At 34.6% G+C, this 20,163-nt stretch overlaps 1 protein-coding gene across 6 annotated transcripts in view; it reads right to left on the reverse strand.

Annotated features, from left to right (window-relative positions):
- Nucleotides 1-20,163, reverse strand: part of GRAMD1C (GRAM domain containing 1C) — an 86,689-nt gene that overhangs the window by 51,369 nt on the left and 15,157 nt on the right. For all 6 annotated transcript variants that reach the window (XM_019734875.3, XM_019734876.3, XM_074331682.2 and 3 more), the window contains 4 exons: nt 13,953-14,037; nt 8,572-8,675; nt 7,867-7,962; nt 2,610-2,690 (listed from right to left, as the gene is read on the reverse strand). In XM_019734875.3, coding sequence (XP_019590434.1) covers nt 2,610-2,690; nt 7,867-7,962; nt 8,572-8,675; nt 13,953-14,037 — 366 coding nt within the window. The remainder of the gene's footprint in view (nt 1-2,609; nt 2,691-7,866; nt 7,963-8,571; nt 8,676-13,952; nt 14,038-20,163) is intronic.

Genomic DNA, 20,163 nt, shown 5'->3' on the forward strand with positions numbered 1-20,163 from the left:
TAGTTCTTTTGTTAAAGTTATTCCCAAGTATTTTATTCTTTTTGCTATTATTGTTAATGAACTGTTTTATTTTGTTTTAATTTTTGGATTGTTCACTGTGAGCATAAAGAAATACAATTGATTTTTGTATTTTGATAATATATTCTGCAACCTTGCTGAATGTATTAGTTTTATTGGCATATATTGCCATCTTCCAAAGGAGATAGTTTTATTTCATCATTTTTAATCTGGACGTCTTTTACCTTTTTTTCTTGCCTAACTTTCCTGGCTAGAACCTTCAATACAATGTTGAATAGAAGTGGCAAGAAAGGACGTCCTTGTCTTGTTCCTGACATTAGGGAGAAAACATTAGTCTTTCACCATTAAATATGTTAGTGGTGAGCTTTATCAGATGAAAGAAATTCCTTGATAGTCCTAATTTGTTTATTTGTTTTATCAGGAAAGGATGTTGGACTTTGTCAAATGCTTTTCTGTATTAAGATGATTATGCAGTTTTTGTCCTCTATTCTACTAATACAGTTTATTATATTGATTGATTTTCATAGGTTAAACCAATCTTGTATGAACCCCACTTAGTTCTGGCATATAACCTTTTTTATATATTGCTGGATATGATTTGCTAACATTTTGTTGAGGGTTTTTGTTTCTATATCCATAGACACAATGAACATAAACATCGGTCTGTAGTATTCTTGTGACGTTCTTTGTCTGGTTTTGATATGAAGGTAATATTGGCCTCATAGTGAGTTGGGAGGTGTTCTCTCTTCTTCTATTTTTGGACTACTTTGTGAAAGATTGGTGTCAATTCTACTAAACATTTGACAGAATTTACCAATGAAGCCATCTGGGCCTGGGCTTTGTTTATGGGTAAACTTTTATTACTAATTCAGTCTCTTTCCTGTTATTGGTCTATTCAGATTTTCTATTTTTACTTGAGTCAGTTTCAATAGTTTGGGACTTCCTAGGTTTTTGTCCATTTCATTTAGGTTAATTAATTTGTTGGTATACAATTGTTCATAGTATGACCCTTTATTATTTTTGTAAGGTCAGTACTAATGTTACCACTTTCACTTCTGAATTTAATACCTTTAATCTATCATTTTTTCTTGGTCAATTTAGCCAAAGGTTTGTCAATTTTGTTGATTTTTTCAAAGAAAGAACTTTTGATTCTGTTGATTGTTTCTATTTTCCGATTTTGTATTTCATTCATATCTGTTCTAATCTTTATTATTTCCTTGCTTCTATTTGCTTTGAGTTTAGTTTGCTCTCCTTTTTCCTTCTTAAGGTGGAAAGTTAGGTTATTGATTTGAAATCATTCTTCTTTTTTAATATAGGTGTTTATAGTTATAAATCCCCTTCTAGGCATTGTTGTAGCTGTATCTCATAAGTTTTGGGATGTGTTTTTTTTGTTTCACTTAACTCAGTCTTTTCTAATTTTCCTTCTATCTTTTTCTTTCTTTCACCCATTTCTTCTTTCACCCATTGGTTATTTAGGAGTGTTCTGCTTAATATCTACTTTTTGTGAATTTCCCAAATTTCCTTCTGTTACTGATTGCAAATTTAATTCCATTGTGGTCAGAGAACATATTTTGTATTATTTCAGTCCTTCTCAATTTGTTAAGGCGTGTTTTATGACCTAGTCTATGGTCTGTTCTATAGAACGTTCCATGTGTACTTGAGAAGGATATGCATTCTGTTTTGAGTGGAGTGTCCCATAAATGTCTTTTAGTTCTAGTTAGCTTACAGTTTTGTCCAAGTCTTCTATTTCCTTGTTGATTTTCTGTCTGGTTGTTCTATCCATCATTGAAAGTGAAGTACTGAAAGCTCCAACTATTATTATTGCATTATCTATTTCTCCCTTTAATTCTGCCAGTTTTTGTTTCATGTACTTTAGAGCTCTGTTATTAGGTGCATGTAAGTTTATAATTGTTGTGAATTCCAGATAGATTGATCCTTTTATTATTATAGAATATTCTTTAAAAAAATTCTTCCTTGCCTCTATTAATTTTTATCTTAAAATCTATTTTGTCTGATATTACTATAGTCACTTCAGCTCTCTTTTAGTTATTGTTTGCATGGTATTTATTTTTCTGTCCTTTTATGTTTCATCTGTTTGTGCCTTTAAATCTAATGTGTCTCTTACAGACATCATATAGTTGGATCATGGTTTTTCTTCTCATTCATTCTGCCTATCTCTGTCTTCTGATTGAAGTGTTTGATCCATTTGCGTTTAATGATTTAATATAATGTCTGCAATTTTGCTATTTGTTTTCTATGTGTTTTATGTCTTTTTGCCCCTCTATTCCTCCATTACTGCCTTCTTATGTGTTAAATAGATAGTTCTAGTGTACCATTTTATTTCTCTTGATGTTTCTTTTACTATATTTGTTCAGTTATTTTCTTGGTGGTTACCCTGGGGATTACAATTAACATCTTAACTTGTAACTATGGATTTTGTTTTGCTTCAAGTTTCTTCTTGGAATTTAAGTAATCTAGTCAAAATTAATTCCAGAAAATAAAAAGGAGTTTTTCAATTCACAAATGCTGTTTAGGTACACACTGGGAGGTTACTATTATAACAAACACTTGCTTCTAGTATGAACACTTACCTTCTCCAATAGTGCATTCTGCCACAATCTAAAGATACTGAGGTAACTTCTATCCCTGGCACCAAAAGATGTAAAGAAAAACTGAAAACAAACATAATAGGACAATTTTAGTGTCATTAGAAAAAGGGGAAAGTATCTGTCACAAAAGTCTGCTGGCACTTGGTATAGTCAAAGCAAACTAGTAGGTCACCACTGCCTACTTCATATACTATTTTTGTTTAACTCTTTGCTACAATAGACAACAAAAACAGGTAATTGGTGCATGAACAAGGTGTCTTTCAAAATTGTATCTTACAGAAAATACAATTATATCAATATTTACTAGGGAAAGGAGCTTGAAATAAGCAGTTACTTATTTTCATCGTAGTTTACCTATGAAAATCCATCTACATAAACTTATGAGAAATATTAAAATTTTATTTATTCTAAACTTTGCAAAGAGATATGATTTGGAAGCCACCTGAAACAAGTATAAATGAAGAATAAGAAAAAATACAGTGGATTTCAGAGATAAATTTATTTTAAGATCCTAATTTAAAATTATATCATCTTTCATAGTCTTCTAAAACAATCCAGAAATACTTAACCTCTACTAATTATAGATATAAAAAAACCCATATTAACACTAAACTTTACTTTGAATGCTGTAAAAGAAAAATAGCATGTTTCAATCTATAATTTTATGTTTGCCTTTAGACCTATCTTTTCCACTGCATTTAAGTGATTTTTGCAAGTCACATTTCAAAATAGGCTTTTATGAGAAAATATGATAAATGGCAGCACTAAATACAGTGTCTCAGTGTATCGTCCCTTCCGATCCCCTAGTTAGTGACTTTTCATGATTGAATGGTTACTTTTAGGAATGAGAAAACTCAGTTCTATGTTTGATTTATTAAATAAAATGTCAAACAAATAATATTTTGGGTTCTTACATTTCTCATACAGAGATGTTAAAGTGCTATTTTCCAATTAATAAATTGAAATCTTGCTATATAATATTAATAAAGCAAAATATAATATAATAAAGCAAAACTTTTTATAATATGGATGTATCTAGGAGCTCTTCCAAATATGATTACATACGTAATGTGTGATCGAATGATTACTAGTTACTGTCCCCTATTTCCTTTTCTTAGACCAAATTGTTTTGCTTTTTTGGATTGTAGTTATCTTACAACCCTGTGTTCAGATATATAGGTAAGAAAAATCTCCTAGTCTGTTTCTTTTTCACCACTGTGTTACACTTACTAATTCCCGCTTCTTAAACCAAATAACTTGTTATCAACGTCATCCCCTCTTGTATACAATCACCACATTCTCAATTCCTTAACAGTCTTTCTGGATAATCTTTTATTACCATTTTATTTTATTCCTTGCTAGATATTCAACTTCAAAAATTTATTAATAAATCTTGGTTCAAGAATGACCATAATTTGGGAGGAGTTCTGGATAATGATATCTCTAAGCTGCTGGGGCATCAAACATATGCTACAACCTAAAACAACTAAAAGTACCATGATTAACTCTACTTTAATCATAGAATATGGAAAGGATGAATATTTAGTAATGTAGATTTTTTTCCCCATAACGATGGAAAAAGAGATCACTGATTCAATATGGTGAGGTAGTTAGGACCAGGGTCTCCGCAATTCAACTGCCTGTGTACATGTCCTGGCTCTACCATTCAGTTCTATGACTTTGGGTCACTTTTCTTTTTTTCAGTTTCCTCATCTGTAAAATGGGAATAATAATAGTAGAAAATATTTTTGAGAAGTAAATGAAAATATATATATATAAAGAACTTAAGACAGTGTCTAGAACAATTGTGTTCAGCAAACGCTAGTTATCATTATTAAAACTGAAATGCCTGATCCTGAAATTCCATTATATAGATGAGAAATAGCCTATAGAAACAAGGCTATTCACTGCAGCAGTGTTTGTAATAACAAAACATTGGAAATGAACTAATGGTCAAGGAAAACATCATAAATCTATTATATGAAATACTATACAGCACTTTAATAAATAGAGATAGGTCTATCTATATGTCATAACCTGTGACTCCAAGAGATAACGTTAAGTTCTTTTTTAAGAAAAGAGAACCGAAGAACAACACATGTAAGACAGCATTTCCTTTAAAAACAAAGCAAAATTATATGTTGATATACATGCATACATATGTAAAAACAAAGGAGGAAGGTCTGAAAGGTCAGAAAAGATATATACCAAACTGAGAACAGTGTTTGCCTCTAAAAAAGCAATAGGATTGGGAATTATAGGCATGAAAGGAAGATGTTTAAGAACTGTCTGATAGGTCTATCTATATGTCATAACCTGATTTTGTTAAACAATGCAATGTATACCTGTGTTAATTATAAAATTAAAAATAAGTTTATTTTAGCTATTCTTCCCTTCCTGAACTGTTCAGCCTTGTAGCTGTTGGTGGAACAGAGAAAAGTAGGCATCCACACTAGAGGTGAGGGTAGGGGCAGAGGAGCTGCAGTAGCCGAAAGGAAGGTATCAGACCCAGACAAGAATGAGGAGGTTGTCCACATAGAACGGCAGCACTACACAGAGTGTCAGAGCCCATGTGGGGAAGAAGGGCCTCCACATACGGGAGTGACCTGGAGCACGGCGTTAGAACAAGAATGGCATGAGGGGCACAAATCAGAGCCCAAGCAGGGTGACCATGTACAAGGGTAGCCAGGTATGGGTGTCAAAGCCCAGGCACGGTGAAGAGTGTGGCCATGCATGCAGGCAGCCTACAGAGGCACGTCAGAGCCAGAACAGGTGAGGGCAGCATGGTGTGACAGAGTCCAGGAGGGCAGTTGAAGGCTGGTGAGTCAGAGCCTGAGCAGGGTGAAGAGGGTGACCACACACAGTGACAGACTGGCACAGAATGTCAGAGCAAACACAGGGAACAGAGGGCATGCCTGGGGAAGGGTGACCTGGTGCAGGGTAAGGTGAACACAGGGAAGATGCTGGCATGGGGTGTCAGCCCAAGCAGTGTGAGGAAAGCTTTTACATGGTGAGAGCATCTATGTCACGGTGGGATGGGCAACAGCCTGACTTGAAGTGTGAGAAACCAAGTCAGGTGAAAGGGCGTCCATGTGGGGGGCAGTGGAAGAAGAAATGAAGATTGGTTACATACAGGCCAGTTGATCAAATAAGTAAATATATTAAGGGTAATGGAAGCTTGGTTTCTCATGGTCGGGAAGGTAGTTACAAATATGAAAGGGAGAAAACAAAAATGAACTCTGTGGTGTTGGGTAGAAATTAGAGATGTTGGTGTGAATTTGTGGTTTATGATAGATACACAGATAGATGATTGATAGATAGATAGATAAACACTGATGTATAAGTGGGTATATATGTGTGTGTAATATGTATATGGATATGTAATTTTATATATATATATATATATCCTTGTTTTCGCCCACTGAGAGGGCTCGGGAACAGTGATTCCCCAATAGCAATAAACACACTGGCTTCTAAGTATCAGTCTCCCCTAAAAGAAACCAGGACTCGTTGGAGAAATGACTGATACCAGGGCTGAAGCAGGGAAAGCCTGTAATATCTTGTACCAAAAAACAAGGAAATGCTCAAACAGAGCTAAGAATACTCAAAAGGACACCAGAGCCAACTTGAGGGGGCTCCCATTGGCCAAATTTGGGACAACTTGAACATCAAAATAAATAATGATAGCAATGTATTATAACTTGTTGAACAAAACAAGAAACTATGAGTTGATGCTGATACAAGTAAATCAATGAATAGATTTAAAATTTGATGAAGAATAGTATATTTAGATAAGTTTCAAAATAGCTTGCCGCAAAACACTATTACAAAGAAAAATAGATTAACTTTACAGTAAAGTCTGGCAGATACCACCTTCATTAGGTGATCAAAGTGAATCTCACCAGTAGTGGCAGAAATTGAAATCATGCGTCATCTGATAGGACGCAACGGAAAGAACAGAGCATCACTTCTGTGTTATTTCTGCCAAAACTGCATAACCTTAATTTAATCACAAGGCAGTATCAGGCAAACACAATTGAGGGATATCCTACAAAATAACTGACCTGTGAGTTTTTAAAGTGTCCAGGGCACAAAAGTCAAGGAAAGACTAAAGGACTACTACAGAATAAGGAAATTAAACAGTATGCCAACTAAACGTAATACGTATTTCTCAACTGGGTCTATTTGCTACAAAGGATATTATTAGGATAATTGGGGGAATTGAAGAGGGTTTGAGGATTAAACAGTGGTAATGATCAAAGTTAATTTCTTGATTTTGATAATTATGTTGTGGTTATGTGGAGAATGTCTTTGCTGGAAAATCACACTAGAATATCTGGGGTAATATCAGGGGTGATGAGGCTTCAGAGTAAAAATTTATTCTCAAATAGCTCAGAGGGGAAAAGTTCTTTGTACTGTACTTTGAAGTTTTGTGTAAGGATAAGATTACTTAAAACTAAAAATAAAACTTAAAGTGCATTTGAGAGAAAGATTGAAGATTTCATTACAATTATTCAATATCACGATAGCATTTCTCTCCCCGCCTCTATCTCTTTACTTTTTCTCTCTTCACTTTTTTCTTTTTTTCATTTCCTTCTCTCTCCTTCCCCTTCATTTCCTTCCATGCTTTCCTTCTTTTCCTTCCTTCCTCATTTCTTTTTCTTTCTCAGCATTATACCTCTAATGTCACACAGAGAGCCCTAATCAATTTTCCAGATGAGTCTAGAAAGATTCTTCATATATTCCCCACTAAGAAGTGACAGATACTAAAGGAAAAGAATAAAAATGATAGCAGTTAAAGATAATTGCCCAAAAAAATATTACAATGATTATGTGTTTACATGTATGCTACACAAATCTCTGTTCACCAGAACCATTTGTTTTTATTAGTTGCTATTATACAGGTATTACTGACTAAAAAACAATTGTGCAATTAGGGTATTTGAAATAATAAAATAATATGGATGTCTAGCTAATGCTTATTCTACCTACTTATAATGAAGAAATGAAAAATATGAAAGTTCTCTTTAAGTTATAAAGTACAAAAAAAATTAGTAGTCATTTAAAGTTAATTGTCAGTAAGTATTTAAGTATATGGAAATCTACTATCTAAATAAAATATATCTCAATTAGATATTCCTAATTCCAAGAATTGCCTATATTCCCAACACTGATGACCAGTATGAGTCAGATTTTCTCCACATTATGTAACAAGGCAAAGGTACAAAAGTTTTTTCACCTTTTCACCCTCTGTAACGATCTGGATAGCATTTGGGATGAGTCGAGCAGTTTTCTCCTTGGTCATGAAGGTTATATTCTTTAAAGCAATAGAAATCTAAACACACAAAAGAATAAAAAATTGCGAAATGGATTTTTCAGAAACACATATAACACAAAATTCCAATGATTTCATCAACATAATCTGGACTATTCAGTTGAAAAACCTGAAGGAGTTAATAATAATAAGCACATGCTTGCATTCTCTGAGAAAAAAAGGGTAAGCAGTCAGACATTCTTCCCTTCAGTAATTTTCCCCATCAGCTTCTATCTCTAACAGTAGGATAAAGTGTGAAAAGACATGTGGTGTTCATGTTTCACATACACACACACACACACACACACACACACACACACACCTCAGTCTATCACTTAAGACATCATTTTGGCAGTCAAAAGAATGTATATTTAAGGTTTTTTCAATCTGAAATCTCTTTCTCAAACTGTATTAAGTATGTATAAATAGAGCTCAATGTATTAAGAAAAATGTATTACACACTTCTACAACACATAAAAACACTGTATTTATTATACATATACGAGTATAGGTATACAAATATAAATTTACTTTAGAATCTACAGTAGATTGCTTTTAGGAGGACTGTATGTATACATTTCTATCTATGCAATTATTTGTATCAACAAATCAAATCAAAACATGTCTTACTGTAGTTTCCCATCTGAAGATGTTGCTATGGAAACATAGCCAGTTTTCTGAAAGGTATAGTCGTCCCTGAAGCAAAATGTCCCTCTGAAGAGCACAAGCATAATCTACATACACAAAAATAAGGAACAGCTTAGTCACAAAAATCTGGCAATTTAATAAATCTTATACTATTTTAATACATGGGAAGTCGTCACTCTTTCTTCATTAGTTCACTCGTTCATTCATTCATTCATTCATATTCTTTGTACACCATACACTAGAGTTACAAGAAATGAACTTGCCCTATGGAACACAGAAGACAAGGCATACAATAGACAAACACAATAAACAAATAAATACAAAAATAAGTATAATGACGAAAGTGTAGAGAAAGCTATGAGAGAATATAACAAGGCATACATAAGTATGGGGGATGGGGCAGGAAGAAAGTGTATCAGAAAAAGTTTTCTAGAAAAAAGTAATCTTTACACTGAGATCTAAAGATCAATAAAAGGTCAGCTGGACCTTGAGGTAACAGTATGAGCAAAGGCCCCATGGTTAAAAGAAATAGCACATTTGAGCAAGTACACAAAGATGTCTCCGGACTAGAGAATCTGGAGAAGCTAGATCATGTAAGGGGTCTCGGGCCATGGTAGACTATGGACTAGGTGAGAGGTCATTGATGAGTTTTAAGTGGAAGGAACATGATCAGCTGTATCTTATTAAAGACCATTTTATTCAATGGATTCAGATAAATCAGTTGGAAATTCAGAGAAAAACTGATGGTGGCTCAGACCAGGAGATGACAGTATTAAGAGAAAGAAGTAGTTAGATTCAGAGATATTAAGGTTAGTACTGATGGGGAATTGGTGATTAATTAGAAGGTAGACAAGGGTGAGTGAGGGGACAAGAATGACTCCAAAAATTGTGTATATTTTTCGGTTTGTTTCAAAGTTGATCCTCTCCACCTCAGCACTAAACCAGCAAAATCAAGAGTTCTGGTAAATGCCACTGCCTACCAACAAGTTACTACCAAGATTAAGGTCTGGCTCTTTGGCTAATGCAAATGGTATTGCTAAATTACCAATAAAACAAGATATAAAGGACTGCTGTGAGGAGATTTAGTTAAACTGATAAATTTTAAAACTATTTAAAGTGATTAGCAATTTTAGGAAAAAATTATTGAGATTATGAACCTCAAAATATTTCAAGTTAGTCAAATTTAGTTAAATTTCTAAGCAAATACTAAAAACCGAGCAAAGTAATTCACTCTTTTAAAATGCTTCCTTCAGCAAAACAAAACTGAGATACCATCAAACACAAAGAATCCTAGTAAATAATTAAGCAGATTAAGTTACTCATTTACTAGTTTGCATCTCTAAAACAGGATTAGGCTAAATAAAGGTCACCTCAAATTATCCTGAAACTTTTATCTAAACCACTGAAACATTTTATTAATGTAATGCTTCCCAAATTTCAGATCAGAAATATCTGGCAGACTTATTAAAACACAGATTGCTAGGTCCCTCACCCAGAGTTTCTGATTAAGTATATCTGGGGTGAGGTGAAGGGTTTGCATGTCAAACAAAATCCCAGTGATACCAGCATTGCTGGTCTATGAATCACACTATGAAAACCACTGCATTTCATTACACTATGTTCAAAGCTATAGAAACCAACTTGATAATTTAAATGAAGACTATTTAATATAGATTGACACTTTTTTCAGTAGTCTTAAAAATGTTTTCTCAAGAACAGGTGTATTTTATTTAAATAAACTTATACCTCAAAATTTAATTTGTATAAAATGGCTTCCTAACAATATATCCTATGCAAGAAATGACAAAAAAATGTTTTAAAAGAGATTTTACTTCTTTTTGCTCCCAATTTCCTTACTGATAAACACATGTAACTATCAGCATTTCAGAAGCCAATATTCTGATTTGAGTCATGTTAGCAATCTGATTCATATGAAATGGAATAAGAAAGTAATATTTATCAAAAATTGTTTTATGGATTTTATAACTTTATAATTAATTACTAGAAAGTTAGAATAAAATTATGTAAATTCAATAAGCAACAAAGGTTGTTTTGATACGTGTGCTAACATCCACTTACTAGCTATTACATGATCAATTTTGGAACTATTAAATGGCTCCAACTCAAAGATTATTTTAATAACTATAATATAAAAAAAGATATAATAGAAATATGTACAAAGTGTTATCGGAATACAGACAGAGTATATCAGGACCATGTATCTCTAGAGTAAGATTGCACAATAAGTAGTATACATTTATTTAAATAAACAAGAAGTACTATTTAGTTTTACCACGGAACTTAGGCATATCTATCCATAAGGGAGATGAATTAAAAGAATGTGTTTTTGTGTTTTTTTTTTAAAGAATGTGTTTTTAATTAATCATTCAGGAAATACATATCCGAAAGTATTCTTTTCTAGAAGAAATCTTTTGGAGTCCAATAATGCTAACATTGCTTAAGAAAGACTTCGGGACAACATTTTTCGGATTGCTTTCAAATTTAATATTTAAATTACAAAAGATAACCATTCTCATTTTTTATACTTTACATTTTTTGTTACTTTGTTTGCTTTATACCTGAGAAAACTGTAAGGGTAAATACAAATTGAAAAAGAAAAAAATTAATTTTCTCTGGTGCAAAAAAGGAAAAAGACCCCCGTTCCCTTTTCTTAGAGCATTTTCTTTAGAAAAGTTGTAAATACTGTCTCAGATCCTTTGAGGTGTGTGTGAGTCTTTTAAAAGTAAAATAAGCCTCTTGTACCATTTGTTGAAAAGACTAACTTTTCTCCATTAAATAGGCACCTTTGTCAAAAATCAGTTCACAATATTTGTATGAAATTTTATGTCGGCTTTTTTTCTGTCCCATTAATCTAAGTGTCTGTCCTTTGGCAAGTCTCATACTGTCTTGTTTACTCTAACTCATAGTAAGTCTTAAAATCGAGTAGTGTGTGTCTTCCAGCTTTGTTCCATTTTCTCAGAATTGTTGTGGCTATTCTAATATTTTTTTTTTGCTTTTCCATATAAATTTTAGAATCAACTTGTTAATGTAAACGAAAAAGCTTGCTGGGATTTTCATTGGAGGGACCTGAGATCTTAAAAACATTGAATCTACTGATCCATATATACTTATTGGATATTCTTTTATCAATGTTTTACAATTATCATCATAGAGAGCCTACACATTTGTTAAATTTATACCTAAGTATTCATTATTGGGAGGTGTTTGATGTAAATGATATTTGCATAATTCAAATTCCAATTGTTCATTGCAAGTATATATGAATGTGATTCTTTCTTTTACCTTCAATTACCCTTCAATCCTGTGACATTACTAAACTCACTCAAATCTACATTATCTGAGACTTTCTACATGAAAAGCAAATATACACACTAAAAAAAATCTAGAAAGCTATCCACAAAATATTAACCAAATTTTTCCATAGGTGGAAGAATCACTAATGATTTTTAATTTTTTCTTTATACTTTTCCATATATGTTTTATAATGGATACATATATATATATAAAAAATGGATATATGTGTGTGTGTATATATATATATAAAACTGTAATCAGATTAATTTCTTTCAGTAAGGCAATGATGAGTATGATACATTTTATAAAGGTTTCCATTAAAAGTATTTGATTTCAAGTGACAAACTGGCAAAAGAAATATGCGGCACACATGGGAAAGATCTAATTTTTTAAACATCTAATAAGCTACTTCAAGTTAACAAAAAGACAAATAACCACTAGAAAAATTGGGCAAAGTTTATGACAAGAAAGCTTCACAGAAAAAGACATACAAATGGTATATACACATATAAATAAATGTTCAACCTCCTTCATAATTAAAGAAATGCATATTTAAACAATGATTATGCACCATTCCTAAATATCAAATTTTGCTAAAGCAAAGTTCCTGAGGTGTGGCAAAACAGACACTTACAAACATTGCTGATGAGAATAAAAGCTGGTGCAGCCTTTTCGGAGGGTAACTTGGCAACAGTAGCCTTTAAATTATCTTTTTGCAACAATTACCTTTTTGCCACAATTGCACTTCATGGAATTTATCCTACAATATGTGTGCACATGTGTGATAAAACAAGTGTACAAGAAGTTTCAATGTACCATGAGTAGTAATAGTAAAAGACAGGAAACAATCAAAATGTCCATCAATAGGGGATTTGTTAAATAAATTATGGTGCAAAATTCATTCAGTTGAATACTAGGCAAGCATGAAAAGAATGAAGTGGATCCTAAGTAGTGCTAATAGAAAGAGCTCTAAACAAATTCAAACAGTAAGCACACTGCGCTCCCACTTAAGTTCTGTTAGGAATATGTGCATATTCCCTTTGAAGTGCATCCGGAAAATTTCTGGAAATATGCATAAGAAAAATTTAAAGTGGTTATCACCCAAGAAGAATGTTGGAGTGATCCTCGTTAGGACCACTCACTTTTCACTATATGCCTTCTTGTAGTATTTGAACACTTATCATGAGAATGTATTATTTCAGATGTTCTTAAAAGTTGTTTTAATTCATTATTATGATTTTAAATACTGAACTGAACTATCTAGAAATTCAGTTTTGTGGTATTGAATATTGCCCAACAGTATCAGAAATCTGAAAATTTCTATGAATTATTGGTTTAAATAAAATATATACTAAAACACAGTTCTATGTTTTTATCATAAAGTATCTATACTTATATCAAAAATAAGGCACTTTTGTAAGAAAAATGACTAAATATTTTAAAATCTATTTCCAAAAAAAAAGCAAAGCAAACCTATCTGAAATATTATACATGTAATAATATCGCCCTAGAAAATTTTATAAAATTGCTCTATAATCTGGTAAGGAGTACCTTTTTTCTGGGGAAAGATAATATACATTGAATGAACATAAGCAGCAGAAGAAATTGTGACAAATCATTTCCCTTTAGTTCTATTTTCTTAGTCAGTACTTAATATTTTTTTTCTCCATTACAATTTTTTTTCTTTTTTTTTTAAGTGTGTTTTTCCAGGACCCATCAGCTCCAAGTCAAAAAGTTGTTGAGGGAGCAGCTCACAGTGGCCCATGTGGGGATCGAACCAGCAACCTTGTTGTTAAGAGTACCACGCTCTAATCAACTGAGCCAACTGGCGGCCCCAGTACTTAATATTTTTATAAGTCAGAAATCACTCCTCAAATTACAACTTAGTTTTACATTGTCTAATTATGAATAAAAACATGCTCCTTAACTTGAAAATATTCTCTGGCTAGCACAAAGGCTGAAATTTTTTATAACATTATCATGCATCAGTTCTATTTTGATAATGAAGTAGCAAAATGGCTTTTTTTGCAACTTCCTGTCTTTTTTACCTGCTATCAGCTTCTCTGTATCAGGTAGATGTATGAACTGTCTCTTATATTCCTCAGTCCTGTCTTTATAGGTGGAACTTGAAATCTGCAACAATAAAAAGATTAAATTTCTGTTTAATTATAATCTTCATTAGATGAACTGAAATATAATGTCTCAGAAAATAAATTTAAAATGGACTTTAAAATAGTATGCTTTTTATGCAACATTATGTATTTCTTTATATGAAAAACCACATAAACAAACATTTCAAAAAACACCAAAAGGAAGCTTCCAGCATGATGGAGTGAAGAATTTGGAAAATCCTCTCTGCAAAAGCAAATTTATAGCTAGAAAAAAAACACCTGTTAAAAACAATCATCTAAAATTATTGGACGTTGACCCAAAGCATACAATAAATTGAGAAGTATCTGTTCATGAAAATCTACTGAACTTGGGAACTGCAGAAGTCTGGCACTGTTTCCTTATCCAGTTCCCATTACTCTTCTTGCCCTATCAGTTAAGTCAGTGTCATAATTCTCCGAGGTTGGAACAAGCCAGGAAAACTATGCTGTAGCAGCTACGCTGAGAGAGGGTGGCTAAATTGACTCAGAATAAAGAGCAGAAAACCTCTGCCCAGAAGTGAAAGGAAACATTCTGAAGCTGTTCAAGTGTGAAGTTGCAGTCCCAATGAAGGCAAGAAACAAGCAGACTGGCAGATTAGCAGGAGACTTAACAAAGAGATGTTGGAGGAGAGATAGCCATAGATGGGCTTGATAAACCCTCCATGTATATGTGGCAGAACAGAGACTGCATACATATGCAGCTGAGATTAGAGAGACCCTAAACTATCCACTCATTCCTGGCTAGAGACACAAGAAGTCTCAGAGGAACATAAAAACTGAGACAAACCTGAAAATGTCTGAACTTTGAATGCATTAACCAATCTACACACAGATCTGTCAGCAGAAAGGAAAAGCCTTACTGACTCTACAGATTTGAGCACAATTTCTAACCAATCATTGGCTGACTAAAGAGTGACTACTGGGAAGCCATCCTTAAAAATAAAAACAACAATAATAAACTGAGCAGACATTTGTTCCCACGTGCCACATGACAAACCAATTTCACAGATTTACTTTAGGCAAGTTATTAAACAAACAAAAATCAGCAACGACAAGCCTTAGGGGCAGGGAGGGTACAATCAGAATCCACAGTTGCTACAATGTATTATCTAAATTGTACAGTTTTCAATAAAAATTACAAAACATGCAAAAAAAAAACACCCCAGAAATATGTGACTCATACTAAGAAAAATCAGGCAATAGTCCTTCAGGGTCCCCAGATACTGGATTTAGCAAACAATGACATCAAAGTAGTTATTATAAATATGTTCAAAGAACTAAAGAGAACCATGGTTAAAGAATTAAAGGAAAATATGATAATAATGACTCCACAAGTAGAGAATCTCAACAAGTAGATTTTTATTTTAATTTTAAGAAAAAGAAGACATTCTGGAGTTGAAAACTACAATCACTGAAATAAAAATAATCACTATAGGAGCTCAACAAAAGATTTAAAATGGCAGAGAAAGAACCAGTGAACCTAAAGATAAATTAGTAAAAATTATCCAATTTGAAAAACAAAATGAAAAAGACTGTAGAAAATGAAAAAACTCAGAGACCTGTGGGACAACATTTAGTGACTCAAAATATATGTAATGGGAGTGTCAGAAGGAAAAAGAAAGGCAGAAAAATATCTGAAGATATGGTTAAAACTTTCCAAATATAATAAAAAACATTAATCTATATATCAAAGAAGCTCAATGAACCACATGTAGGATAAAGAAAAACGATTCACACTTAAACATATCACAGTCAAATTGCTGAAGGACAAAGAAGAACTTGAAAGCAGCAAGAGACAAGTGACTCACACATGCAGGTATAAACCAGCATAATTAATGGCTGGCTTCTCATTATAAAACAATGGAGACAGCAGACCTGCCTTAAGGAAACAATAAAGCAAGTCCTTCAGGCTGCAAAGAAATGACACAATATGGTAATTCAAATTCACAAGAAGAAATGAAGAGCACCAGAAGTGGAAATATGTGGGTAAATATTTTAAAAAGTATATAAATAAATCTATTTTCCAATGTCTGCCTTAACATCTTTAAAAGACCTAAGAATCTAAAAGCAATAATTATAATGCTATATTGTTGGGTTTATAAGATATATAGGAGCAATAAGTATGACAATAGAAGAAAGGGAGGGGAGAGGTAATGGAGTTAGGTTGAAGCAAAGGTTCAATATTTTAGCAGAATTAGGTTAGTAATCTGAAGTTACTGTAAGAAGTTAATATGTATACTGTAATCCTTTAGCAATGAATTAAAAAACCCTCAAAATTTTAAACCAAAGGAAATAAAACATATTTCATATAAAAGAAAGAATGAATGAAAGAAAGAAAAAAAGGAGAAACAACAAAGACATGAAACATAGTGAAAACAAATAGCAAAATAGATACTCATAAATACAACCTTATTATAACTGCAATAAATATAAATGGATTAAACACAGAGATTGTCAAACTGGATAAAAATAGACCCAACTATATGCTGTGTACAAGAGACAGACACCTTAGATCCAAAACACAAAGAGGCTGAAAGGGAAAGGATAGAAAAGATATACCATGCAAACAGTAACCACAAGAGAACTTGAGTGGCTATATTACTATCAGCTGAAATAGACTTTAAAACAAAAAATATTACTAGACACTAAGATATACTTTTTTAATAATAAAAAGGTCAACATGAGTGGAAGATACAACAATTATAAATATACACACAATTAAAAACGAAGCCCCAAATACATGAAGCAAAAACTGACACACAATTGAAAAACAGACCATTCAGCATAAGTTTGAGATACCATTTCAGGTTTAGATGGTAGAGTAGGTAAATGATGTGTTTGCTCCTATCATGATCACATCAAAACTACAGAACAACCATCATTGAGAATCGCCTGAAGTCCTACAACTAAGGACATACAGAAGTCCTACAACTAAGGACATACAGAAGAAACCACTCCAAAACTGATTGGAAGTGTGGAGACGCGGAACAGGCTAGTCCCACATCTGCGTGTGGTGGTTAAAAATTGGAAGGGATATCTTAGCTGCAGAGGTCCCCCATGAGGAGTGAGGCTCCCCAGCCCAGGGTTCCAGTGCCAGGAAGAGAAGTACCCAAAACTGGCTGTGAAAACCAGCAGACTGTAGCTGAGTGAAACGGAGGGCTACAGGAGTCCCAGGTGCTCCTCTTACAGGGCTCGCACACACTTACTCGCTGACAAACTCATCCTAAGCTCCAGCACTAGGGCAGCAGCTTGAAAGGCACCAGAGACAGAAAGGAAGTGAGTTCTGGCTTCAGGTCAAGGGATGGAGAGGCAGCTTTCTCTTAGATGGACGGAGGAGCTGGCAGAATCTATTGTTACTTTGTTGAGCACTCTCCTCTCCCCGCATGCAAACTTAGGCGAGCACCATATCTGAGTCCCCATCAACCAAGCTAATACTGTTCACCCCACCCTGGTGATTCCCTGAAACCCCGCTCCACCCAACTTGCAGACCCCCACCCCATCCAAGCCACCTTGTGGGGACAGAGCCAGGAGTGCAGTGTCCAGGCTCCTGGCCTCACGTGGAAAGGTGCTGGCTCAGGTAGTAAATGGCCATCAACTGTGATTGGATGGTCATCAGCTGTGGCTAGCTGGCCGTCAGCTGTAACCAGTGAGCCACTGGCCACTAATATAACTGCTGTGGCTATGCTAGCAAAAAATGGGGCCTAGCAAGAAGATGGTGGCTGAGCTAGCAAGACGGATTGCAGTTAGCAGGGCGGATTGCAGCTAGCAAGTGGGGTTGGTTGGCAGAAAAGCAAACGGCAGGTTGCAGGTCATGTAGATCCTGCTTCCTGTGTCTCCAACCCAGCCGCCAGCAAGACTACAGTGGTATGACTCCCCTATCTATGGCTCTGTGGGTGTTCCTTTTTGGCCTCACCATATCCTGCATTCTTATGTGGAGCGTGGGAGCTGAGACCCCGCCTGACACCCTGCATGACACACCTCCAGTGGCTTTTCCATACAAGCAGCCTGTCTTGGCTTATGCCATGTGAGTAAACTTTCCTAAAATCTCACAAAGGATCACAAACCCCAAATAAGCACCAGCTGGCCTCAGAATGCCCCATACCTCTTGCTGAGCTGCCCCAAACCCAGCACTGGCAGCAGCGAGCTTGATTCAAAGCCTAGCCTCTGCCAGGTAACTCCAAGCCCGGCACAGGGGCGGCCATTTGCGGGTTGTTTTGTGGAGCATGTCAATTGGCCCTCGGCAGAGCACAGGCTGCAACTAAACTAGGCCTGTGGCAGGGCCACTCCCAGGAGGCCCCAGGGCCAGCACACCTGGTGACCAGCTTCAGAATGAGCTGGAACACTACCCAGCCGCCTCCAAGGACAACATACACACCCAAGGGGCAAACTAGGCAGGCACCAGGGCCCAGTAATCCCGCTTCCTATCTGTGTTGAACTTCTCACTGAGCTCATCGAGCATCCTTATAACCAATGTTTCTATTTATCCAAAGAAACTGAAAACACTACTTTGAAGGGCCACGTGCATCCATATATTCATTGCAGCATTGACTACAATGGCTAAGATGTGGAGGCAGCTTGGGTGTCAGTCAATGGATGAATGGATATGTGGTACACATATACAACGGAATGTTGCTCAGCCATGGAAGGGAATGGGTTCTTGCCATCTGCGGAGGCATGGATGGACCTGGAGGGTATTGTGCTGAGTATGTCAGACAGAGAAAGACAGATGCAATGTGTCTTATATGTGGCATCTAAAGAACAAAATAAACAGAAACAAACTCACAGATACAGAGAACATGGTTCAATGGTTGCCAGATGGGAGGGGGTTTACGGGGGGTGGCTTACAAAAGGGAAGGTATTAAGAAGTACAAATTGGTTGTTACACAGTAGTCATGGGGATGTAGGTTATGGCATAAGGAATATAGGCAATAATATTGTAATAACTATGTATGGTGTCAGATGGGTGCTAGATTTTACGGGGTGATCATTTCCTAAGTTATATAAATGTCTAATCACTACTTTGTACGCCTGAAACTAATATAATGTTGAATTTTAACTTAATTGAAAAATAAAAAAATTATTTTAAAAATGTTAGAGATACCAATAAACCATTCTCAATAACTGATAGAATAAGTAGACAGAAAATCAGCAAAGATATAGAAGACTTTAACAACATTATCCAACCATTTATAACAACATGGATGGAACTTGAGGGCATTATGCAAAGTGAAATAAGCCAGACAGAGAAAAACAAATATTGGGAGGTATCACTTTAATGTGGAATCTAAATAAAAACTCAAACGCATAGAAATAGAGAGTAGAAAGTGGTTGCCAGGGGCTCCAGGGTAGAGGTAATAAGAAGAGACTGGTAAAAGGGTACAAACTTTCACCTATAAGATGAATAAGGTCTGAGGATCTAATGTAGGACATGATGACTACAGTTGATAACACTGTATTGTATAACTGAAATTCACATTTGTTGAGAACTTAACGTTCTCACCAAAAATAATAATAGTAATATGTAAAGTGATGGATGTGTTAATTAACTAGATGGGATGTATTCTTTGACAATGTATACGTGCATCAAATCATCACAACGTACACTTTAAATAGCTTACAATTTTATTTGTCAACTATATCTCAATAAAACTGTGGGTTGTGGGGGGAGGGTGACATTATCCACCAACTATACCTAACTGGCCATTATAAAACACTTCATTCAGCAAGTGCAGAATATGCATTCTTTTCAAGTATACACAGAACATTCTCCAGAATGGACAACATGCTAAGTCACAAAACAAGTTTCAATAAATTTAAAAGAACCGAAACCATACAAAGTATGTTCTCTGTCAACAACAGAATAAAATCACAAATCAACAACATAAATACTAGAGCCCAGATTCAAGTCATCTTAATCCTTGAAAATGGAATCAGGTGAGCTCAGACTCCTTGACAGAATATATGAAAATCCTCTCTGAAAGAAGACAACATTGCACTAAGATTCAAAATGTTTCTACAAGAATGATGGAAAGCAGAGAAGAAAGAATGAGAGTCTGAGGATTCCGTGAGAAGGTCCAACACACATGCTCCTGGAGTTCCAGGGAGGGAG

This window comes from Rhinolophus sinicus, chromosome 17 (assembly GCF_057876585.1).
Source record: "Rhinolophus sinicus isolate RSI-liver-muscle chromosome 17, RSI-T2T, whole genome shotgun sequence".
NCBI lineage: Eukaryota > Metazoa > Chordata > Mammalia > Chiroptera > Rhinolophidae > Rhinolophus > Rhinolophus sinicus.